General features: G+C 37.6%; 1 protein-coding gene across 2 annotated transcripts in view; it reads right to left on the bottom strand.

Moving 5' to 3' along the window:
- The window catches only part of CCDC146 (coiled-coil domain containing 146), a 193,294-nt gene that overhangs the window by 76,579 nt on the left and 89,641 nt on the right, over positions 1 to 27,074 (bottom strand). For both annotated transcript variants that reach the window (XM_084897804.1, XM_084897805.1), the window contains one exon: positions 13,546 to 13,714. In XM_084897804.1, the coding sequence (XP_084753930.1) occupies positions 13,546 to 13,714 (169 nt within the window). The remainder of the gene's footprint in view (positions 1 to 13,545; positions 13,715 to 27,074) is intronic.

Below are 27,074 nucleotides of genomic sequence, written 5' to 3'. Positions count from 1 at the left end.
ACAAGATTCATGAATACTTTAATTTTTAAAAATTACAGACTAAAGATCCCTTTGGAAACCATCTTCAATCCCAAATCTCCCCTGAGATAACAAGCAAGAGTTGGCTGAATCCAAACTGTAACTTCATTCTGTGTGTTATCACGTTGCAACGTCTGCTGAATCATAGCTTTGCCAGGTCTCTTTGCTCAGTTGGGAAGAGTTGGGAGTGAGAACAGAAATGAGAGAAGTTGGCTATCCTTGAAGAGCTCAGAGTCTGCTGAATTCCCAAGAGTGACTGAACTTCCCTTGCTCCTTGAAGTGGCTCTTCTTGCTGAAAGACACTGTTACTTTTTCTCATGAGGAAGTAACCTGAATTCTCTTTTGGCCTCTCCAGACCTGTGAGCAGGGTGTGCACTAATGTCAATTATAATCAAATTGAAGGAGAAGCCTTTATGCTACTTTATATCAGCAGAGAACTGGGGAAACACATGTGGGGACAGATTTTAAGGTTGCTTGACTAAAGAAGAAAAAACAGAATTTCAGATGTGATTGAATTAGTTCATATATTTACCAGGAATCCTTAATTCAATGGGCTGGTGTGAGCAGATATGGTTGGTTCTAATGGCTTGCTTGATTAACACCAACCTAGATTCAACAGCAGCTATACTAATTAAAGCCAAGAAGTCAGAAGTGTCTTGGGACTAAGACTTACAGAAATAGAAATGTTGGAGTGAATTTATCTGTAATTCACTAAAAAAGTATTTATTGAATGTATACTATATGGTAGATAGCCCCTTAAAATAACTAATATTACATTTATATTTATTATTTCAATCTAATAAATATTTATCACCTGCCTGTCATATGTATAACATGGTGTTATATGTTTATAAAAGTATTTTGAATATTTTTTTTCCAAATAAAAATGTTCTAAACTCTCAAAATCTGGGTTTAATCTCTAGCATTCAAGATTTCCTCTGAGTAATTAAGGATGATGCTGTTTTAGATAGACTATCTCTCTGTTACAAAGTCCTCATTCAAAGGTGCAGCATCTGAATCTGAAATTTTGTTGAGCTTCTATCAGTTGGTTTTTCTCATCTCCCACAAGGAGCAAATAATTTGTGCTTTGTTGTGAGGGTTTATAAACAAAGGGTCCACAAAACTAGTTGCTTCCATTTAGTTCCCATTCAGCCATGCCAGCATCATAATTCTTTTCAGTTAACCTCAGTGACCTGGTTTAATTTTTGTTTAGAGATTCATGCTGCTACATAGTAATAATGACAAGCAGCTGTCACTTACTGAGTGCCAACTTTCCTAGGAGCATCTGCAATGTTATCTCTGTTTGCTGTGTTTAATGCCGCAATAAAGAGGTAATGTTTTACACCACTGAAGTTTTCCCTGAAAAAAAAAAAAAAACAACAAACTTCTATTATCTACAAACTGTTTATCATGTGTGAACCATTATCCATTCTCAGCTGTCCTGGCTTTCTTGGTGCATTTCACATGAAGTGGGCTAATTTTCCGTGATAAATAACCCATGGGGATTCCACGGTGAAGCATCCACATAGAGCAAATCTCAGTATCACCCCTACTCTGGCTTTCTATGTAAATCTATAAAGTGGGAAATAATTCCAATGAAATCTCCACTTAGGATGGAACACCTCTTTTTGTATATTTTAAAAAACAGTTACATAATATTCTGTTGGCAGGAGATATTTCAAAATTTAATATGTTTTCCAAGTATGTTAATGTCCCTACTTAACCTAGTGGTTAAACATTATTTTCTTCCTGCAGTTAAGTCAGAATTTATAACAACTCTGACAGAAAAGGCAAACAAGTTTCTATGCTCTCCAAACACTATTTCACTTCCATGGTTACGTGGCAGAATTCACTGTTGAGAATATACTGCTTAAGTTCAAAGCACTTTATAAGTTCCTTGAATGTGGTATGCTATTTCTAACACTAAGCATGTAAATATCTGAAAGGTGGACTTGATGTAGAAAATCCATTCCGAAATTCTGAAGAAATTTCTCCTTTTGAAGTTTGCCTTGTAAAATAGTCATCCAGTAGTGTGATTATTGTGGTGAAGGGCCTTACTGATGACTGTGCACATCATTCCTTTGAAAATGGCATGGTTATGTGTGCAACAGGGAGCTAAGAATTCACAAGGAGCATCAAGAAGAATACCAGAGGCTTCCTGCTTTCAATGTTCCTAAAGCTACTATCAGTTATCTTAAAAAACAGGAAAGAAAATAATAAGTGGAGTGGGGTATGTACAAGCACCATGCAAGGTTACAGAAACAGAAGTGATCACACTGTCAAGAAGTGGAATGCCTTTATGCTAAGTGAAATAAGCCAGCCAGAGAAAGGTAAGTTATCACATGATCTCACTCATTTGTGGAATATAATAAACAACATAAACTGATGAACAAAAACAGTTCCAGAGACAGAAAAACATTGATCAGACCATCAAACCTTGGAGGGAAGGTATGGGAGGGTGGGGGTAAGGGGGAGAGATCAACCAAAGGACTTGTATGCATATATATATATGGACCTAACCAATGGACACAGACAACAGGGGGGTGAAGGCATGAGGGGGGGATGAGGATGGGGGAGTAATGGAGGAATAAGTACACATATGTAACACCTTAATCAATAAAGAAATTTTTTTTAAAAAAGAAGTAGAATGCTTGAAGAGGGTAAAATTCTAAAGCACAGAAGCATGGGGGAGGGTACTCCTGCCCAGGGCACAGCATGAGCAAAGGCTTCAGCAGGTTGGAAAATAGGAGCCAGTTAGAAAAACAGCTGGTGCATGGGGTATGTGACAGGGGACAGAGACCAAAAGAAGAAAGGAACGGTGGATCAGAATAGAGTAGAGGGATTTGACTGTAAAGTCAGGGAGGCGACATTTAATCCTTATGTCAGGGCAAGGAAAATCCAAATCTAAGTATCTGCAGTCTCCCGTGCCACCTACTGACTGATCAGTTGTGTGCCTGGGCCTGTGAGGTGATGATACGATGCTGGGTGGTGGGGAAAAAACACTGGAGGGAACTCTGAAGACTGTTTTACAAAACAATGACATCGTCAAAGGTATCAAGCAGAAGATGGATGGCAATACAGAGCTGGGAAAGCAGCATGAGGGCGACAAAGCAACTTCCTGGAGAAGTTTTTAAAAGGGAGAATTAAGGATGTGGGAAAGGCGTCTTTTGTGATGAGGAATTTTCGGAAGTGCTGCTATATGATGTGCTGTGGAACTCCCTCTGATTCCCGAAAGAAACCTCAGTATAGTCTAGTTGCATGCCAAGGCTTTCTGGAGGCAGATGTGTTTTGGCTGTGCTGAGATGGGTTTGAAGGTGGGAGAGGGCTCAGTTTTACTCAGTCACAGAACTATCTGTAGAGAGCGTGGGTTTCCACCAGTGGGCTCAGGGCCTTGGGGCAGTGGTGCTGGTGGGGACAGTAGACATGAAGGAAGAGAACGGAGGACCATCATCTCTGCATCGTTTACCTCTGCATCCAGCACATCCAAATCTGTTTAAGTGTTGTGCTTTTGTGTGAAATTTCCACTGGAAAAAGTGATAAATGTAGTGTAAAAAGAGGGTGAAACCCATTATGGTAGGCAGGGAGGTACCCGAGAAGGATCATAAGCTGAGAAATGTACTATGAGAGTGAAGTTAGGTTCCGAGAACTTAAATGACTTGCTGAAGGCTCCATGGCTAGTACATGCAGAGCTAGAACTAAGACTCAATTTTACGGACCCACTTCCCCCCTCCTCCACCAGTCAATTAGAGATTTTTCTTTTCAAACTATTAAGGTTTAAGACAGTTTGAGCCTGTCTGACATAATCTTTACAGATAGCAATATTCCTGTCTTTTTCATTTGAGGTTTGAACCCCTCACTTCATACCTCTGATGCCGCCCAGGTACACCTGTTGATCTCCAGCCAGATATGTAGGGGATGGGAATACGGAAAGAAATTTTTCCTCAGAAGATAACAGATTGGCATTATGGTCTAAGCTTATTGCTGGCACCTCCTTCCTATTTCCGCTTACACCAACAGACATGCCAATAGAACAAAGGTTAAAACATGATGACTCAAACTATCGACATACTAGGAGAAAACAGGAAACGAATTTATCATCTCAGAGTAGTAACAAAGGTCTTAAATGTGACACAAAATCCTGAAGCTGTAAAAGAAAGACACATAAGAAATACATTTTCACATGGGGAAAAAACCCTCAGATGAGGTCCAACAAACTGAAAGATTTTTGCCACACAGATTATACACGACCTATTTTCTAAATGTATAAAGGCCCATTTTCTAAACGTGTAAAGAGTTTCTATGAATCTATAAGTAAAAAACTACACAATAAAAAAAAATTGGAAAAAGATGTGACTAGAATTCACAAAAAAGGAAGTACAAGTAGGTCTTTGTATTAACCAAGCTTTCAGCTTCTGTGAAGCTGGTGCTTTAACGTCTGTCCTACATGCTTATGCTGGATACACTTTGTTCTAGACATTCTGATAATATGCCTGAGTCACCTAGTTTTGTCTTCCTGCCTTCCTCATTGGTCCCCCACCCTCACCCCACCATTGAGTTGAGTTCTCCTCCAGGGCCATGTTTTTCAAATACAAACCAACCAATCCGGAGTCCACACTCTTCAGCCACCTCATTAGGTTCCCACACTCAGGCCACTATACACCTGACCTGATCACCCAGTGCCAGGTACCCAATACCAAGGACACCTCTGCCCCAGAGCCGGCTGAAATTACTCATACTAGCAAATTGTGAGCCTGCCTACCTTGCTTCACCCATTCCTTCCCCAGGAAATCACAATAAAGGCGCTGGTCCACAATTCTCCCCTCTCCCTGTCTCCTGACTGACCCAGTGCTTCTCCATGCTGACCCCTGAGACATGCATGCCCCTTTCTCTTAGGAACTGTGAGCAATAAATAATTTCAATGGCAATTGTCTCCTGATTGGCCTGCCTATATCTTACATTTTCTATTAATACACTATATTTTAAAACAATCTTAAACATATAAAAGAAAGATCTACTCTACTTATTTTAAGGTAAATTAAATAAAGACATGAGATGTATTTTCCCCTATCAGAGTGACAAAGATCCCAAAGTTAGATAGCACACAATGCTAGTATGAGTAAAGAGACATTTATTTATTGTTGGTGGGAACATATATTATTACAACCTCTATGGAGAGCATCTTGGCAATAAAAACAAAATGCCAAAATGCACAAACTCATGATATGACTATTTCACTTCTGGGTATATATTCAAAAGAACTGAAAGTAGGATCTCAAAGAGATATTTGTACATCATGTTCGTAGCAGCAGTATTCACAAGAGTCAAGAGGTGAAAGTAACGCAAGTGTCCACTGACAGATGAATGGATAAACAAATGTGGTATGAACATCCAATGGAATATTACTCAGCCTTAAAAAGGAAGGAAATCCTGTCACATGCTACCACATGCAGGAACCTTGAAGATGTTTTGCTAAGTAAAATAAGCCAATTGAAAAGACAAATATTGTAAGATTCCACTTAAATGAGGTATCTAGAGTAGTTAAATTCATAGAAACAGTAAGAAAAATGGTGACTGCTAGAGGCTGAGAAGAGGGGGAAATGGGAAGTTGTTGTTTAATGGGAACAGAGTCTCAGTTTTCAAGATGAAAGGTCCTGGACATTGGTTATACAACAATGTAAATATACTTAATATCTCTGAACTGTACACTTAAAACAGTTAAGGTAGTATCTTTTATGATAGGTCTATTTTTCCACAATTAAAAACTTTTTAAATGAGCAAACCCATTGATCCAACAATCTCACTATTAGAAAGTTGTCTTTTCATTATTATTATTCCAATGTGAAATGATGCCTGTATAAGGTGGGAATAGCAGAAGATTGAAAATAACCTAAATGTCTTAAAGTATGGTCCATTCATGCATTGAAATACTATATACAAAGCATCCTATCTAACAATAGAGTAATATGCAAATTAACCATCCATCTGTGACAAAATGGCAGCCCCCATAGCCACAAGATGGTGGCGCCCAGTCCCCTCAGCTCTGCTGCTGGAGTGTCCAGCCTGTCCGCAGGAGCAGCAAGGCTGGATCCGCCTCTGGAGGGGTTTTTGATCCATCCCCAGACACAGCAGACAGAGCCCGGACAGCTGGGCATGGAGGCTTTGGCAGCAGCAAGGAAGCCCCTGGCCCAGCAAACAGAGCCCAGATAGCAAGGCTTGGGGGCTTCCTTAGTACAGAGGCAGCGGGAACAGCCCCAGGCCCAGCAGACAGAGCCCAGGTGGGCCTAAGCCATCAGTAGGACATCCCCTGAGAGTTCCTGGACTGTAGAGGGTGCAGGTTGGGCTGAGGGACCCCTGTACATGAATTTCATGCACCAGGCCTCTAGTTACAAATTGCATATTTGTGTGGGGAAAAAAGCAAGTGTGTCTATTATACTACCACTTGCTTATTTGTACACTGACTTCTCTGTAAGGCTCTATTTAACACCCAATAGTTCCCTCTGCACAGAGGGACTGTGGATTATGGAACGGGGTGGGAGGCTGACTTACTTTTTACACTACACTATTCTGCAACTTTTTAATTTTATGCAATGGCATATTTTATGTATTAAAGACAGTTAAAAAGGAAAACTAACCCTGTGGCTGAAAAAGTGCTTTCTCAAGAGAACAAAAAACATTATTTTTCCTAATCCTTATTTTAAAAGCAACATCTGTTCAGTGACAGCATCAGAGTTTAGATTATTATTTTTAATATTTAATCAACTTGCTACAACATTAGCTACAGAAGCAATAAAAAATAGAGGCAATTAAACTTTGTTAAATATCTAATTAAAAATAAACACCCCAGAGTGCACTCAGACATTAACACAAACTAGGTCCACATTATGTTAGTAAAGTCAGTAAAGGAATTGAAAAAGAGAAAGGGAAATCAAAGAAAATTAACCAGACAGACAGGGACAGTTGAGCTGAGGGCTGCGGCTGCATTTTCCTCTGGTAACTGGCTCTGGCATGTGGTTGATGCTCAGTATAGATTTTCAGAATGAGTAAGGAAAGGTAATCCCCAAACAGGAGGCAGAGGAACTGTCCATTCTTCTCTATTCCTGATCCTTAACACTCTTCTGACTCCTACTTGCTACCCATAGCCTGTTCAGACAGCATAGTTTTTCTGACAAGACCCCAGATTTCTGGCCAGAATCATCTTCATGTGTGTTTGTTTTTGTCCATTTTGAATATGACACTGTGAGGATGCCCTAACATGGGACCTTCTTTTCTCTTACCCTGAATACGTTTTCATTGTACAATTTTACTGATTGAATTTAGGGGTGTTAATCTGCTTTGCAAAGTGCAATATGGCTTATATTCCTGTAATTCTAAAACACATCTTTAATCTTTGTAAGTAGATATAAACCATGTCAATACTCCAAATGTTTAAGTGCATCCCAGGCATGTGCTACGGTTTTCTTCCATACTGGATAGATTTTTATATTTCCACCTGTAAGAGTTAAAAAAAACACCCAAAACAAAACACAAAATCTTCATGAGAAAACGGAACCTATCTGTATTGTTTAATAAATGGTCAGTCTGTTTAAAGCTTTTTAACAGTCAAACAAAATTCTTGCGAGTCTGCCTGGATGTGTGAAGGAAAATCAAGAGCATGCAACAATAGCAAGATTTGTAGAAAGATTTAAAAAAAAGAAGTTTAGTGGTTTTTTTAATGCATAACCTCTAAGTGCAGCTATTAGTGAGGTGTGATAACTAAGAGGACAAGGAGACTAAGGAGAAATATTTAAATAGAGCATTAAATATTTATCATTATTTTTTTCTTTTAATATACAGTTTACTTAAAAAGCCAATTTATAAAATCCTAAAATAGCAGTGTTTAGATGTGTGAATGTCAAAGTGAAGATTGTCAGGAGAAATGTGTGCTAACACAAAAGGCAGGAGCCTGGGTTCCATGCCTGGCTCTGCATCCACCTATCTATACAACCTGCGGTAAGCTTCAATCTTTCAGAACCTTTAAGATGAAAACAATGACATCTCAAACCTCTATTCCTTAAGTAATCACGGTGAAATTTAAGTTATATACTTGATACTACACTGACTGTAAGCTCCTTAAGGATGAGGATCATATACTTTCAACTTTCTTACCAGTTACTTAATTAATTCATGTATGAAAGAATAGGAAACTTTTTAATTATTTGAAAAGCATTTTAAATTTCACTATGGATTATCTCAAGAAACTCATCAATAACTCTATAAAAGGTCCAACCTAGAAAATACAGGAAGCTTTAGTAGCTTCAGAAAATCAGTATTTTTAGTAATTAACCTAATTTTTTTATTTAAAAAAATCCCAAAATGTATTTAATCTGTTATCAGCCCTAAAAATACAAAATATATAAAAAGAAAATAGCTTTTGAACATGTGAACATCCCAGTAAAAGAGATAACTTTAAAAGTAGGAAGTTAGTAAAGGATGGCAGCATCTTAAATACATAGCAGTAGACTGTGATATTAAATATACATAAGAAACAATAAGCAATCTTTTCAGAGAGCAATATGAATACTATCAAAAACCTATAATGACTAAATATCCAGCCCAGGGACTTCACAGGAAACTTGAGATCCACATATTCAACATTTCCCTCAGACCTGTTGCTTCTTCTGAATTCTCTGTCACTTATAGTACCACTAGAGGCCCGATGCATAATATTCATGCACTCGAGGGTGGGGTGGTAATCCCTCATCCTGGCCTGTGCCCTCTCGCAATCCAGGACCCTTCGGGGGATGTCTGCTTGACAGCTTAGGCCCTTAATGCTGCTGCAGAACCTTTCCCGCCACCACCGCTGCACTTGCCAGCCATGAGCCTGGCTTCTTGCTGAGCGGAGTTCCCCTTGTGGGAGCAGGCTGATCACCAGGGAATAGCTCTTGTGTTGAGCATCTGCCCCCTGGTGGTAAGTGTGCAACATAGTGACCAGTCGTTCTACTCTTTGGTAGATTTGCATATTAGGGTTTTATTATAAAGGATATTCAGCCACTTTCTGAAATCAGAAATCCAAGCATCAATTTAGACTTTCTTTTCCCTCACCTCTACCCTGCCCTATCCATCCAGCATTTTATACTTCTGTAATATCTCTCCTATGTGTATTCTAGCTTTTCCCCCCACTGCCAACCCTTAATTTGGTCTCTCTCATATCTTATCTCAATCACTGAAATGGTATTCTAATTGGTGGAATGGTAGGAATGAAATGAGATAAATTTAATAAATATCCAAGAGACAACCAACTGACTAAATACATGAGGAGAACTGGGCTTGTAAGGAAAATAATGAGTTTAGTTCCGAGCATGTTTAGTAACTTTGGAGTCATCCAAGTGAAGATATTCTAAGTATGTGCATATATGGGTGTGGGCAAAACTAAAGGATAAAAAGTAGGTTCACAGTGGATGCCATGGAGAGGGATGAACTATCCCATCTCATGTCCTACTGCCTCCAAAAAGCTTTTTCCACATCAGCTCATCCTACAGCGAACAGATACATGCAAGAGATATTTAAAAGAGATACTTAACTCTCACATTGACAAAGAGAACACAAGAGGAAAATTGGGAGTGAGAGAAGAATGATGAATTCAGTTCTGAACATATTGGATACAGTCATATATAAAAAGTCACTAACCTATACAATGAATATTTGTGAGCTTTATGGTATATACATTATACCATAAAATTAAATTAAAAAAAAAAAAGCAAAATAGAGCAGGATCCAATTTCCAGTGGGACAAGAGAAGCCTGTGGAGTGCTGGGCCTATCGTTAGGCAGCGGTGGCAGAGTTGGGGAGCGGGTGCCCAGCACTGACCCACAGAGTCCACTGATGGGAATTGTGTGGCTTAATCCCCAAGCATTACTTTGAAGATTCATCCTAAAGTGTGAATTAACATAGTGTAGTTCTGCCCTGTTAGGACTTTATTGATTTTTATTTTTTGAGAGAGGGAAAGAGAAACACCATGGGAAAGAGAAACACCATGTGAAAGAGAAATACAGATCAGTTGCTGCACGCATGGGTCCCAACTGGAGATTGAACCCACAACCTAGGTATGTGCTCTGACCAGGAATGGAACCCGCAACCTTTTGGTGTATGGGTCGACTCCCAGTTGACTGCGCCACCCGGCCAGGGCTGCCCTGTTAGGTGTTGCTGCTTAATGTGATCATAATGTCAGAGGAGAATTTTAAATTTTCTACGAGAAGTATTTTATGATGAGATACTACTGAATAAATATTTGTTAATAACTTTAGTATCAGGTAAAGCCTACACATGCTGTAACAGTTGAGAGGTTGGAGAAACCGCAGTGAGCTGATGGCTCAGGCTTAGCTTCTCAGAGGTCTTGGAAACTGAGCCAGACTCTAAAAGATTAGACCAGATCCAGAGTTTGTAAAGATATAAATCTTTATATATTTAAAGTAGTTTTAAATATATAAAGATTTAACATATAAATAGGTATAAATTTGTGTGAATAAATATAATAAAAACAACTTGAACAGCACAGTTTTTCAAGAGGTGATGAGACTGGAGGATTTGTGGATATTCATGACCTCGCATTTTGCTTTGTGAAAATGTGCCAGTTTCCTGGGCATCTGAATAGGAGAGACTTGCTAAGAGAGCAACATAAGCAGAGGATCATGAGGGTCTAAGTGACTTATTAGTTGCAAAAATAGTCTGGGAACAAATTGCAGAGTGCAATGAATGCCATACTGAACACACTATTAGATGAGAGCATGATATCCATGTTTTGCAATTCGGTAGCACTGGGCCAGTTGTGTGACTGACATAAATAACCATAAATGCTGTAAGCAGCTTCTGGTTCTTGCAATGTGATGTCAAGCATCTGGACATTTGGAAGTGGAATCTGACTGTTTCCTTTCAATTGCCATCTGAACTCTTGCTATTCTGCAGACTCAGCTTCTGTTTATATAACTGAAGGGGGGTAGCTTGTACAAAGTAGGTTAAATTTTTTTGTAAGATTCATAAATCTTAGAGGAATGTGAAAAGAATTAGAAAATCAAGGTATAGCTGCCAATGGAACAACTTCAATGATATTTATTATGAAATAAAGTTGTTTAAAGCCAATAATTCATTCTGTTAAGATTTTGCTGACTTGAGGAACAGTTCATGTGCAGTAAAATTACTGATGTAATTATTGATGTGATTTTACGCAGTAGTTTTACAATTCTCAAAAGGATAGGTAAGATAGTTCTTTGATGCTATAATCTAAGGTATCTACTTCCTTAAGGGCTGGTCATACCTAAAAATCAATAAGTATAATTTATGATACATGTGTATTGAGAGATTGACTCTTAATATATTTAATAAGTTGTTACATCGAAGATTAACATGAAGGAGATGTCATAAGTTCTCTTTTGACTTTGCAAAACAAGCCTTTCATGCTCCTTTATCTGTAGCGTAGATAAAAAAATGGACTATAATTTTTATTGTTAGCATAATCTTTGGTAGAAATAAACTTTAGGTTAGCTTTATTTTTTTGTTTGATAGAATTATAAGAGTATATGAGTATGATGTAAAATTAGAAATCCTATTGCAAAGTTGGGCATATGATGAATGTGAGCAGAAATAGAGAACCCTGCCCACTTAAAAATATTAAGATTAGATATATGAATAGTTTTAAATTTATAAAGATTTAACATAAAAATAGGTATAAATTTGTGTGAATAAATATAATCATGCAGCTCTTTCTACTAAGAGGACTTTGTCTACTGAGAGGACTTTGAAGCAATGACAAACTAATAGCAATGAACATACCCAATATTAGGCCTTAGTTTTCAAATATCATTCTCCACTAAAAGGAACCAGAGGTCCTTTGAGAAATGGCTGATCCCAGGGTTAGAGCAAAGAATATGCAAGATGAGCCTGGAACATACTCTTATGACATAAAAAAAGTGCACAAAGAATCAAATCTGGAATGACTAACCATCAAAATGAGTAGTGACAGTGAATAGAATAAGCATTCATAGTCCACATATATAGATTATACAGATAGATAGATGATAGATAGATAGATAGATAGATAGATAGATAGGTAGGTAGATGGATGATAAATAAGAGAAAGTACTTTCTTTCGATTAGAAAGCCAACTAATAAATGTAGAAGCAATGATGGAATTAGAAAATCTCCCTTTGATAACCATAATAATGAAAATTGACTTGGGCAAGAATCATCAAGAGACATAAAACTAGTAGGTAAAAATTTTAGGATATATAAATAGTCTCAGAGTATCTCCCTAAGGTGATTATTAATTTCAAACAGAAAAATAACAACTTTATAGAGGAGAAATCTAAAAGTCATCACCTTAACTATGTGACCTAAATTAACACCAGTAATGGGACATATCAATATGGAATATGGTATCATGTACTCCTGATATTTATTATATATATAACATAAATATTATGTACGTGATAATGAATACACAAACACACATATGCTCAACAATCATTGTGATAATTGTTTAAAGTATTTACATCAATAGAATATTTGGGAGGCAGATTTAGTTTTGCTTCTTGGTTTTGAATAAACTCTTTTTGCTTTAAGGCTTTTTAGCTTATTTTTATTATGACTTTATTAAATTTCTTAGATGTTTTATTCAGTTATATTCAATAATAGTCCAGTATTAAACCATATTTTAAAGTATAGTACTCAAGCATAACATGGTAACAGTTGCATATATGGTCAGTATCTTTTTAAAAATCCCCCTGAATGGGTATTTCCTAAATGTTCATTCCTTTTTTAAAAGGTCAGACAATGAGAATATATATATATATATATATATATATATATATATATATTCTGCTTTTTGCTTCTCTGCTGAAGGAAAACTTAGGTTTTAGTGCTCTGTTACCATAACTGAACCTAGTTAGGTAAACATGTATTCTTTGTACTATTATAGGTCTTTTATCTTCATTTTATGGAAGTAAATGTAGTATATCAATAATGAAATAAATATCTTTAATTTCATTTACCAACCTTTGGAATGTACTTAACTGGCTGCATATATGCAAATATTTATTATGTTATAAAAGTATCAGAACCTACACTGCTGTATTATATAAGATTACATGACAAGCTCTTGGGAGAGAAGGTAGAAACTATTGTATTATTTTAAAGTACTTCAAACTTGCCGAAACCGGTTTGGCTCAGTGGTAGAGCGTTGGTCTGCGGACTGAAGGGTCCCAGATTCGATTCCGGTCAAGGGCATGTACATTGGTTGCAGGCACATCCCCAGTAGGGGGTGTGCAAGAGGCAGCTGGTCGGTGTTTCTCTCTCATCTACGTTTCTAGCTCTCTATCTCTCTCCCTTCCTCTCTGTAAAAAATCAATAAAATATATTTTTAAAAAAATAAACTACTTCAAACTGTACATATTTCCTACAGGTTGTTTGTAATATATTACTTTTTAGCTTCCTCTGACTTTTGAGGTAGATGATTCAAGTCTTACTATAGTAATATATAAAAAGAAATAAATATACCTCATGCAAATAAACGAAAGCTGGAGTTGTAGATAAATCAACAATCCGCTCATCTCGGATGTTAATTGTGGGCACTATGTCATGAACAGGAACATTTTCATCCTTTTTATCTTTTTCCTCTTCCTTTTCTTGTTCTGTGTCTGTGGTACTGTCTTCCATTTTCACAATTCTAAAACAAAATCATTTCATATTCAGCTATTTAGGGATGCCTCCACTTATAAAGTAAAGTTAATGGAAAATAATTAAAGCAAGCAAAACTCAACTGGTTTGAGCTATTCTCCAATGGAACTACATATATAGATCAGGAAAGTTAGCTATTATAATCATGTTACTATAAAAGCCTGTTTGTTATTACACTCAAGTCAATGATTCTAATTTTGAAAAGTAGATTATTGTTGCATTAATTGGAAAAATACATATAGCTAGAGTATAAGCTTCATGAAGGCAGAAACCTAATCTTGTTTACTGAGCATTGCTGTGGGCATTCAGTTACTATTCACTGCTTGGGTAAATGAATAAGCCTTCATCCTTAAAATACAACACAAAGTTTACTCAAAGTTTATGGAAAAGTAAAGCCGACACCCTGGGATGCCCTGTACTACCTAAGGCATGCACCTGAATGCCTGGCCAGCACCGACACTGCCCGCTGTGGCCACAGCTCGAGGCTATGCCTGTGTGCACTGCCACCCGGCCTATCTCTGCTGCTCATGTGTATGTTCAATTGTCCTATCAGACTTCACTTACAAAGCATAAGCTCAAAACATAAAATCATTAAAATATCAAGATGGTGACACCAGAGCATTAAAGTAAATGCAAGCCCCTTCAAAGAGCAGGTCATATATGACAGCGCAGGTCACACACCTATGAAGCCAGCTCTGTGTACTGGCCAAGATTTGCTCATGTATTCAAGTGGACTCAGAGCAGTTTCTAAACGGACCCCTGTCTTGGCCTGCAAGGTCTTTATTGGCCCACGTTGGTGGCATTGGAATGGCTGCCCTTCCAAGAGAGAGCTGGTAAGAGGCCTCCATTGCGCAAGAGAATGTCAAGTTAATCATCTGCTCTTTTCTTCTCTGAAATACATGACTTTACATGCAAATGAAGAGTATACCTGCAATCTTCTCTTCCTAAAGAAGATAATTCCAACTGTCAGAAATTTTTCTTTTCAAAAAATTAAATCTGGGGGCTGACATTGATTAATAACATTATGTAAGTTTCAAGTGTAAAATACTATATCATCTCTCTCTCTCTCTCTCTCTCTCTATATATATATATATATATATATATATGTATATATACAATATATATATATTAGTATAACTGAAATAGGTGCTATAAAATCTTAGACCAGAGAAGTAGGGTTGTTGTGAACTGCACACCTCCAGTGGGTACCATTTGCATAGCAAGTTCTGCAGTTGAGCAGCCCTGATAGGAAGGTTAGATGATGAGAGTCCAAGCAAAGGTAGCCTGTGTGTGCTATAGGAGTTCAAAGAAGAGAGGACATGGTTCTAGGAGGCTTCCTATAAGGAAGAGTGAGCACTGACAGAGAAAAGCAAAAGGCCAGTGAAGGAGAAAGGTAGGTAAAATAAAAATTTAGTCCTATTACAGAAGGACATTGAACCCTCTATTACTCAAACTTCATCTCAGGGTTAATAGGAAGCTTCACAAAGAAATATTAAGCAATGAACATTGCAGGGCATGCCTTGTTTTGTAAAATATACCACTACTTCCTCTTCTCTAAATCTAAAGAGGAAATTCATCATTTTGTTTTGATTTTGAACTCTTAAGGAAATTTTTCTTGATAGTTACAAGGAGCACATGCAAAAAAACAAATACCCATGCATCACGGCATGGGGCAGGGTACACAAATGATGTGGTAAAAAGGCAATGCTTGCGTCAAGAAAGATGTAGCAGGGAACCACTCTATCTTTCGATATTGCTTGTCATGAAACAGGCACAAATTTTGTGCATTTCAGAAAAGGAGGATATAAAGTCAAGTCAAACATGAACCTGACTCGTCTCACATAGAGCCTGAGCATTCTTTCTCATAATCTAGCTCCTCTAACTGCCCTGGAAACATGATCACATTCTCCTTTCCCAGCTGCCCATTGCTACAGGTTGGTTACATGACCGTTTCTTTGTCATTCAAAGCCAGACCTCTTGGAGGAAGGGAGAAGTCTGGGGCACTGATATTTTTTTGTTGTTTCAGTTCCCTATTTTTGTTTAAAAAGAATAGATATGTTGCCCTGGCTGGGTGGCTCAGTTGGTTGGAGCATCATCCCATATATGAAAAAAGGTTGTAGGTTTCATTCACACTCACTTTATTGTGGGTTTAACCCCTGTTCTGGGCATGTGAAAGGCAACCGATTAGTGTTTCTCTCTCTCTCATCGATTTTCTCTCTCTCTGAAGTCAATAAAAACATATCCTCAGGTGATGATGATTAAAAAAAACAACATAGATCAAATTGTGGTATATTTAAATTTGTGTGACAAGTTCCTCTCAATCCTGTCACTGTATATCTGTGAAAATATATATATATATTCATTTTTGAAAATAATGTTAAAAAATATAATTAAAGTCTTCTGGTCCATGGTATGAGAGGTTTATAATATTTGGCAGCCAATTAGATACACAGACTATAGTTACCTCAGATCCACTTAATCCAACAACAACAAAATCATCAGATACTGCCAACTTGGCAGTTCTAAATGTAACATATCTAATTATTACACTTAATCCTATCTAGATCTTTTATTTTATATCCTATTATGTAATACCCATTATTACTATATCTAGACAAGATTAGACTAGAAACCCTTTTTAAAAAGGTATAGCCGAAACCAGTTTGGCTCAGTGATTGGAGTGTTGGCCTGCGGACTGAAGGGTCCTAGGTAGGTTCGATTCTGGTCAAGGGCATGTACCTTGGTTGCGGGCACATCCCCGGTGGGGGGTGTGCGGGAGGCAGCTGACCAATGTTTCTCTCTCATCGATGTTTCTGGCTTTCTGTCCCTCTTACTTCCTCTCCGTAAAAACTCAATATAATATATTTTTTTAAAAAAAGGTATAAATACAGTTTCACATCATGTTTTTAAAAATTTGGGGGAGAGATTTCTGCTCAAGATGACAAAGTAGGTAAATGACCGCCTCAAAATTACAACTAAATTATAGAACAACCATCCCAAAGAACCACCTGAAAACTTTTGGAACCAAACTTGTATAACTAAGGATATAAGAAGCCATATTGAGACTGGTAGGAGGGGTGGAGACACGGAAGGAAATGGCCCCAGGTTGCGTGTAGCAGTTAAGAATAGGAAAGGATATCTCGGCTTTGGAGGTCCCCTAAGAGAAGTGAGGGGTTCCAGTTCCACCTGAGGCTCCCCAGCCTGGACCACCAGTGCCAGGAAAAGGATTTCCCACAACATCTGGCTCTGAAAATCAGTTGGGATTCTGTCTGAGTGAAACAGAGAGCTGCTAGAGACCCAGGAATCCTCTTCAAGTGACCACACACAGACTCATGCACTCACAAGCACTCCCACTGAGCTCCAGCAAAGGGACAGCAGGGACACATGGGAAGGAACTGGCTTCCAGGTAAGGGCTGGAATAATCAAAGTGATTGCAGGTGCCACTGTTCTTTGGTTGAGCCTTCCCCACACACAGGCAGAAGGCACAGGTGGGCACATGGTCTGAGTTTCTGATAGCCAGGCTAACCCAGCTCTTGCCCCACCCTGCTGATTCTCTGAGAAGCTGCTCGGCCAGAAACTCTTTCAGAGGCGAATGCACACAAGCTGCCTTCCAAGGCCCACACTGGGCTTTCCTAAAATCTCCATGGTCCACAAACCCCAAATAAGCAGTGGCTGGCCTCAGCGTGCCCTGTACTTCTTGCAAAGCATCCTAAGCCTGGCACTAGTGGCAGCTAGCCTTGGTTCTCAGCATAACCACTCCCAGATGCCTCTAAGCCTGGCATAATCAGCTACGAAGCCAAGATCACTTTGTAGTTTGCTCCTATCAGGTGGCCTCTGGCCAGACATGAGCAGTGGCCGAGCTTGGCCTGCACTAGAGGCCCCTCCCAAGCAGCCCAGTCCAACACATCTGTGAGATGGCTTCAAACCATACCAAAGCACGACCCAATAAGGACCACAAATGACACACCCAACTCAGCAGGCAGCAAAGCCCGCCTAAAGCAAATCTTACACCATCGGGTCAGCTCCCACATAACAGATTGCCTACTGTACTCACAGACAGCTCTCCCAGTCAATTAGCCTGATGTGCCACAGCAATCAATAGCAGAGCACACACAATCCACACAAAGGGACACCCCTGGAGCATCTGGCTCAAGTGAACAGGGAGACTGAGCCACTGGGCCCTACAGGGCTTACTACATAATTCCGCTCTGACAAGACTGGGAGAAGTAGAAGATCTAATACATAGAAACAAACACAGGGAGGCAGCCAAAGTGATGAAAAGGAAGAAACATATTCCAAATGAAAAAACAGGATTAAAAAAAAAAAAGACTAAACAAAATTAAAGTAAAAAATCTACCATATGCAGTTTAAAACACGGGTTGTAATGACGCTCAATGAACTTAGGGGAAGCATAGATAATATCAGTGAGAACTTCAACAAAGAGATAGAAAAAAAATAAAAAAGGAGATAGAAACCACAAAAAAGAACCAGTCAGAAATGAAGAATAACTGAAATGAAGAACACATTAGATGGGCTCAATAGTTGATGACATGAAGCAGAGGATTGAATAGATGATTTGTAGACAAGATCGTGAAAAACATTCAACTGAAACAGGAAAAAAAAAAATCCAAAAAACATGAGGATAGTGTAAGGGACTTTTGGGACAACAGCAAGTATATCATAGAGGTGGCAAGGGATTGAGAACCTATTTGAAGAAATAGTAACTGAATACTTCCCTAACTTGGTGAAGGAAATGGTTATACAAGTCCAGGAAGCTCAGAGAGTCCCAAATAAGATGACCCCAAAGAGGACCACACCAAGACACATCATAACTAAAATGCCAAAAGTTAGAGACAAAAAGAATTTTACAAATAGCAAGAGAAAAGCAGTTATTTACAAGGGAGCTCCCATAAGACTATCAGCTTATTTCTTACCAAAAACTTTGACACAAAAACATTCAAAGTAGTGAAAAGAAGGACCTATATAACCAAGATTACTATACTCAGCAAGGCTATCATTTAAAATTAAAGCAGAAAAGTAAAGAGTTTCCCAGATAAGGAAAAGCTAAAGGAGTTCATCACCACCAAACCAGTATCACAAGAAGTATTAAAGGCACTCCTTTAAGAAGAAAGGGAAAAATAAAAAATATGAATAAGAAAATATTGCAAAGAAATTCTCATTGACAAATGAAAACATAATAAAAGCAGTGAGCAAATCAACCAACACTAATACTATTATAAAGGTTAAAAGGCAAAAGTAGGAATATCATGTGTAATTACAATAGTAAATTAAGAGATACACACACACCAAAAGGAAAAAAATGTCACAAAAAAAAAAACACCCATAAATATGTGTGTGTGTGGGGAGGGTGAGTAAAAATGGTAGTGATTATAGAATGTGTTTGAAGTTAAGTGACCCTCAACTTAAAATAGACTGCTATAAACATAGCTTGGTTTATATGAAGCACAAACTGAAAATCTATAAGAGATATACAAAAAATGAAGAGAAAGGAATCTAAACACAATACTAGGAAAGTCATCAACATATAAGAGAACAAGAGAATAAAAAAAGGAATGGAGAGCTACACAAACAAGCAAACAACAATGAATAAAATGGCAATTACTTTATACCTATTAATAATTACTTTAAATATATTATAAATGGATTAAATGCTCCCATCAAAAGATAAATGGATAAAGAAGTGAAAAAGGAATATTACTCAGCCATAGAAAAGAATAGAGTATTACCATTTGTGACAACATAGTTGGACCAAGAGGATATTAAGCTAAGTGAAGTAGATTGGACAGATAAAGACAAATACTATGTGATTTCACTTATATGTTGAATCTAAAAGACAAATGAACAAATAAGACAGAAACAAACTCACAGATAGATAGAACAAACTGATTGTTGCCAGATGGGAAGGGGGTCAGGAACCTGGATGAAAAAGGTGAAGGGATTAAGAATTATAAATTAGCAGTTACAAAATAGCTACCAGGATATAAAGTACAGATTAGAGAAGATAGCTAATAATATTTTAATAACTATACATAGGGTTAAGTGGATGCAAGACTTAGAGGGGATCACTTCGTAAGCTACATAAATGTCTAACCACTATGCTGTACACCTAAAGCTAATATAATATTGAATGCCAACTGTAGTTGAAAAAATAAATATTTAGGAAAAAAGAAAGTAGGTGAAAAACTTTATTCAAAGACTCAACAAATCAAACCACAACTTCCTTCTGTTTAAAAGAAAAATAAAAAGAAAAACCCCTTTCAAAAGAAAAAAATCCCCACAAAAAAACCCCACAAAACAGCATTCTGGCATAGGAAAAAAAAAAAAAAAAACTATTACAGTAAGTATGTGCAAATAAATTTGTCTCATGATTAAAGTGTTAAAGTAACCATGTGGTTTGGACTACCTTTGTTTTATTTTTTAAAATATATTTTTATTGATTTCAGCTAGGGAGAGGGAGAGATATGATGAGAGAGAATCATGGATCGCTGCCTCTTGCACACCCCCTACTGTGGATGGAGTCCACAACCCAGGCATGCGCCCTTGACCAGAATCGAACCTGGGACCCTTTGGTCTGCAGACCAACGCTCTTTATCCGCTGAACCAAACCGGTTAGGGCTGGACTACCTTTAATTAAAAATATATACATATGCATTAAAAAAAAAAAAAACTCTTGCAAGTAAGCTCCATATCTATGCTTTAAAGTAAATGTTCACAGTATTAGACAATTAAATTATATAACTGCCCATGATCACCGAGAATTCTAATAACTGTCTTAGATGAAGTAATAAGCTCCCTGTCTGGGATGGGAAGATGCTGAAAGAGTTAGGCCTCTTCTCAACTCATTTCTCTCTCCCTCTGCATCTTTTGCCTACTCTCACCCCACCCCAAACATAGACCTTCTTGTATTCTCTCCTTCTGCCCTTTTCTTCTCAGAAATTACACAGTCCAAAGCCGCTCTATATTATTCATTTTTGAGTGGGTATAACATAGAGGGTCATGATAGGAATCATTGTCCATGTGAAATAACTATCATAGAAACAGACATGCTTTTGTCTTTCATTTAGCCTCCTGATTAGCATGCAGAAACTCCTGTCTAGTGGTCACTCACCTGTGCACCTGATAATGACATTTACATAGCTCTTCACAACTGAAACAGCACTTTCCCTCATATTATTTCACTCAATCCTTACAGCACCATATTCCATGAAAATGAATTATGTTGATTTTATAGAGGAGAAAATGGAAGGTCAGAGAATATAAATAATGTGCCCAAGATCTCAGTATTTACTCAAACTCACATCCACTGGCTCCAAATTCCCTACCTTTTTCCATCACACTGAACAGGACTCTTACCAGGGCCTTAGCAAAGCCTTTCCTCTTGGTCTCCAGTAATGGAAAGGAGAGTCAAGAACACAGACAGGCTGATGGAATTTAACTTCTGTCTCCGCAAAGATATAAAAACTAGGACCCCTTTAGCAGAGAGCAGGTCAACGCTGTGTACACCGATGGAAGACAAAATAATTATTGTAGAGCAGCAATTAGGCAGTGCATGAGGTGATAAGACTGAGCTGTGCAAAAACAATGGGCTACAGAACTTGTTGCTATAGTTACAAACCAAAGGAAAGCCCTCGCAAAACCATGGCAAGAAACACTGGTTTCATATCTGCAATGATTTACAGTCATTCTGCAAGTCCATGCAGGCTTCAGAAATTCAAAGGAAGAGGCCCTATCAGTTCCCTTAATAGTTTCCAAATAACTCAGTAGCGAGCAGAAATTGAGTTCCAAACCCTGTGGGAGGCTTGGAATGCCCAAGCAGCTCTGAAGCTGACAGTCTTCCAGAGGTCTATAAAGGAGAGATTCTACATCTTGTCTGCATGTAATCTAGAATCCTCACATGACAGGCCGTTCCTTACTGCTGTTACAAAAATGTGCATGTTTTTCAAATTCCACTGTCTTCGCTTGAATCTTTAAAAAATTATACTAGGAAGCACATTTATAAAATTCCATATAGGCTATGTATCCTACCTAGTTAGGATACATAGAGCCTTGCAGACCTGCTCTTTCATACCCTAGTTAGTAAAAGCTGTGGGTCTAGATGGCTTTGTTTTCTTAGAAATAATTTTCATGAAATATGGGTTATCACTGCTTTAAGCTGCAACAGCCCATGTTCCTTCTTTCCTTCCCTCCCTCTCCTCGTCCTCCTCCTTCTCAGATTACTTCATCTAAGACAGTTATTAGAGGTTTTAACTTAGCCAACTAGGATGACAGCGTGAGATAAAGGAAACAACTATTTTGAAGTTCATCAATTCTGGCTTCAATATCATTCCTCTCTTTCCTGTGTGACCTTGGACAAGATATACAACCTCTAACTGGCTGTTTTCCTTAAATACAAGATGATGGAAAAGTTGTGAAGATTAAATGGGACAATGCATGTGAAGTCTCTGGCCGGAGCCCAGCCTGTGGTCCTCAATAAAGGTTAGCTCACTAACACTACCTGGTTCTCTTGCTTTCACATATAATATGCCCAAAATTCTTTATTTTGATCGAGAACAAAGAAGTAGAGGTCAGTTTGGGAATCTGGAAAAGGTGACCTGAGTTCTCTTCAGCAGGAATTTATCTCAGAGCACTCCTTTAAGGTTTGGTGTGAGAGTCCTGGTAACCTCAATCTTCCAATCCCACTGTGAGATGTATAAATCTAGGATAAGAAAGACTCTAGGGCACAGGGTACTAGAGAGGGAGAAAGAAAGGAACACATTATTTTTAAAAGTCCTTAAAATAACATGTGTCAAATTCAAGAATGGGCAGAGCCAGCTTTAGATAATGAAGAAAAGCAGACAAAGTTCCTTGTCTCGTGTCTAGAAATTTCATAGTCTTCTCTTCTCATTGCATAAGCATTTCCTGTTCCCAAGGCTTCCCCTGGCCCTAGGCAGATGTCCACTTTGGGCAGCTTCCGCCTGGGCAGCTTCCCTTACTCAATTTCTTTCCTTCCTCTAAAGGCAAAGATTCTTACGTGAATTATAAGGTTACAAGAATATTTACTAAGCCAATCTACCCATTTCACACTGGAAGATGAAATAATAACAATAAGTAAAAAACCTTTCTCTGAGTTGGGGAACAAGGAGTATTGGCGAGAAAACAAGTTGACATGGGCCCTGAGGTTACCTGTCCACCCAGGACGAGGCTCAGAAAGTGAAATAGTAGGACTGGGATACACAAGAACACCATTGGGATAACGTGCCTCCTTTCCCAACGGGGACTTGGGAAAGGGGTAAAGTTCCAGAGCCATCATCAACGTCACCCCTTCCTGTGATGAAGAGGAGAGGACTATCGAGGCAGAAAGGGGCAAAGGCGTGGGAGAGGTGTCCGGGCTGTTTGGGAGTACTTTTGCCCAAGAACCCTTGACATTGGGATGAAAAGGCACTGCTTCCTAAAGTTTTGTGGACCATACAGCTGGGAACGTGACAGGGATCAGAATGCTCAGATGCGAGCAGGGAGGCCCATGTCTGAGACCAGGTGGGATGTATATTTCAGGAGAGTCAATAAGGTCAGATACCAAACACTGACCAGACAACCCTCCTGAAGTATTAACACTACCTAATAACTTGAGACTCATGCCCATGAGAAGGCAAGGAAAAGGGAAACATACATTAAGTATTATTTTTCAATTTATCTCTGTGTATTCACATTTTATATGTTATTGTAAATGGTATTGCTTTTAAATTTCTATTTCCAAATACTATTATAAGTCCTTCAAAATAAAGTTGACTTTTGTTATTGACCTTTTATCTTGTAACATTGTGAAACCTTTTTATTAATTCCATATCTTGTATAATATTCCTTAGAATTTTCTACTTACATGATCTTGTTGTCTGAAAAATAAAAAATAAATGTAAAAGTAATTGCAAAAATGTAAACGGATTAGATTTACCTGCTGAGACAAATTCTCAAATTGGATTTAAAATATCAAGCTTTATTCTGTTTATAGGAGACAAGTTCCAAATGTAATGTCACAGATTTGAAATAAAAGAATGAGAATATTATTAGGTAATAATATACATCAAGACAGAACACAATACTATAAATAAAGAAGATCATTATTGAATGACCAAAAAAAATGTTATCGGGAACCAATAATAATCATGAATCTATGCATACCTTAACAATATAGCCTCAAAATATATAGAATGTAAATGCAATTTCTACTTGAAGGATATATCAATGTTACTACTGTGATTGGTTGAAACACGATTGCTACCTTGTAGAAATTGAATGAAACATTAGCACTACAAGAACTCTAATTTGAAGAAAGCTTTTAAATTTACTGCAACACTGTGGTTGCAATAAATACTATCTTTTTTTTTTTTAATCATCACTGGATGATTTTTTATTTTATTGATTTTTTTTTTTTTAAAGAAAGAGAGGAATTTGGGGGGGGGGGGGGGAGAGCGAGACAGAGAGATAGAGAGAAACATCCATTGATTGCCTCGACCAAAGATCAAACCTGAAACCTAAGTATGTGCCTTGACTGTGAATCAGACTCACAATCTTTTGGTATATGGACGACATTCCAACCAACTGAGCCACTTGGCCAGGGTGCAATCAATACTATCTAACACACACACACACACACAGACACACACACACACACACACACACACACACACACACACTGCTTTAATGTAAATAGTACTACATCCCTCTACCTCGAGAATCTTTCTGAGATATGTATAACCTAGGTAACTTTTCAAGGTATATAAAGTGGAGAAATTTGACTACATTAAATAACAAAGTTTTTCCTGTACATCTCTACACGGATACAAATAATATGCAGGTTTCAAATGGGGACTACCTACCTATACATTAAATACTTCTTAGTACTATTAGGTAGTAATTCAGATTGAGTTTATTATTATTATTGAGTTTATTAAGGTTTCATAAAAACTCATAAGATATATTTATTTTTAAAGTTTATAATTAAGAAAATTAGCAAATTCCTAGGGCTTCCCTCACTTGAAACTGAATTCCATAATCCTTGTTTAGATTACATTTTTTCTGAAAATTCTCTCATGCCCTCTGCTGTTCATTTACTGAATATAAATTATTGAATAAAGTAAAACATTCATGGGAATTTACATATTGAGTCACTCTTAGGAAGCAATATATACTAAAAAATTAGTTAATATTTTAAATTATAAAAATAGTGTTTCCTACTGAAAAAACACACACAAAATGAAGAAATAATTCATAACCTCACTACTTAGAGATAACAATTGTTATCAAGTTGTGTGTTTTCCTTTGAAATTGTTTCTATGGGGTATATTTTAAAATATGATTTTATTTTAAAATACCATCATTATTATTATTACAAAATTGGGATATTAGACATATAATTTGGTGTTCTACCCTTTTCACTTAATATTACTGAGAGCAGGACCTTCTTCTATCTGTGTGGAGATGGGGTGCATCAGTCACCGTCTTGGGGTTCCATACCAATCCATACCGAGAGGGTGATGTGCCCCATCTCTACAGGGACCATATATACCCATAGGCGCCCCATTTTCACAGGAATAGAAGCCCCTGATCTCGGAACCCTCCTAGACCTAGCAGTAAATATCTGTTCATTTTGGCTGTTTATCAGTTGATTAGGGGATTTATCAGATCCCCTAATCAACTGGTAAATATAAGTAAAATGTTTCCCTGAGTTCTGTGAGCCATTCTAGCAAAATAATGAGAGGGTCATGGGAATCTCCAATTTGTAGCCAAATCAGACAGAGGTTGTGGGTAACCAAGAGACCTACAATTCATGATTGGCATCTGAAGTGGGTGCAAGCAGTCTGGTAGGACTGAGCCCTTGACCTGTGAGATGTGATATTATCTCCAGGTAGGTAGTCTCACAGTTGAGTTAATGGTAGGACACCAGGCTGGCGTCACAGAGAATTGCTTGTTATGGGAGAGGCCTCACACATTTGGTGACCAGAGTGTCAGAAGTAAAGTGTTGTGAGTGTGGTGGTAGTGTTAGGGTAATGGGGACACACACACAAAGAAAACTGTAGACTTTCCCTTTTCAATTATATTATGGAAAAATTCCCATATCTTTGAATAGTCTTCAAAATATAATTTTAAATTATTGCATAGTATTCCAGATATATACTCATTTCTATAACACCCTCCTATTTTTTAACATTTAAATTCCTTGAACAAAAGTGTTTTTCTAACATCCCTAACTTTATGCTTATATTAAATTCCAAAAAGCCCAATATCTCGGTCACAGATACACACATTTTAAGGTGTTTTATGTATATTGCTAAACTGGCCCCTAGAAATGCTGTAATAACTTGCATTCCCACCAGTGGTATACGTTCATGACCACAAGAACAGCTTTAAAAAAAAAATTGAAGATGTAAAAATATCTTACAAGTAAATTCAAAATAAGGGGGGACATTTATATATGACTCTCCATTTATTTGATGAATATTTTCCCCCCAAAGGTGTCAAGAAGATAAGATCTTTTGATAAAGTGGTAAAAGGGCCAGACCTTTTAACTGCTTCATCTTAAACCTTTTTAATTTGTTTCCTCATCTCTAATGTGAGGCTAATAATACTTGCCCTGATAAACAGTGTTTTGTGAGGTTACCCTACAATGATACATGTAAACATGCTCTGAAAACCATAATGTCATACAGATGGAAGGTAGTATTTTTATTAGTCATTATTAACATGCGGCCAGATTTGATATATAAATCATTAGATTTTTAAAAGTATCAATAACTTGTTTTTAAATCCTCACCTGAGGATATGTTTTTCCATTGATTTTTAAGAGAAAGGAATAGAGAGAGATAGAGAGAGAGAGAGAGAGAGAGAGAGAGAGAGAGAGAGAGAGAGAGAGAGAGAGACATCGATGTGAAAAAAGACTGGCTGCCTTCCCTATGCTCCCCAACTGGGGATCCGAACCCTCAACCAATTATGTGCCTTGACTGGGAATCAAACCCATCACATTTCAGTGCACAGGATGACATTCCAACCAACTAAGCCACACCGGCCAGGTATCAATCACTTTTTAATATCTTGCATTAATCTTAATTATCAATAATTTTCTCCATTTTGAAACTCATGTGATCAGAAAAGTAACTTTTCAATTATCTTTAGTTTTATTGCATTTACATCAAAATAATAAAATAATCATTTTCCCATATATGCAATTCAGGGTCAATTGCAAATTCCATTTACTTGGTTTGTCTCAGAAATTACCATAGAAACAAAATGATCTATTAGAAGTGTCTATTTAATCTAAAAATATATGGTATGTGTAAAACAAATTTGAATGCATT

The sequence above is a fragment of the Pipistrellus hanaki genome, assembly GCF_964339955.1.
Source record: "Pipistrellus hanaki genome assembly, chromosome: 10".
NCBI classification, from domain to species: Eukaryota; Metazoa; Chordata; class Mammalia; order Chiroptera; family Vespertilionidae; genus Pipistrellus; species Pipistrellus hanaki.
This window is presented reverse-complemented; position numbering and strand designations above follow the sequence as displayed.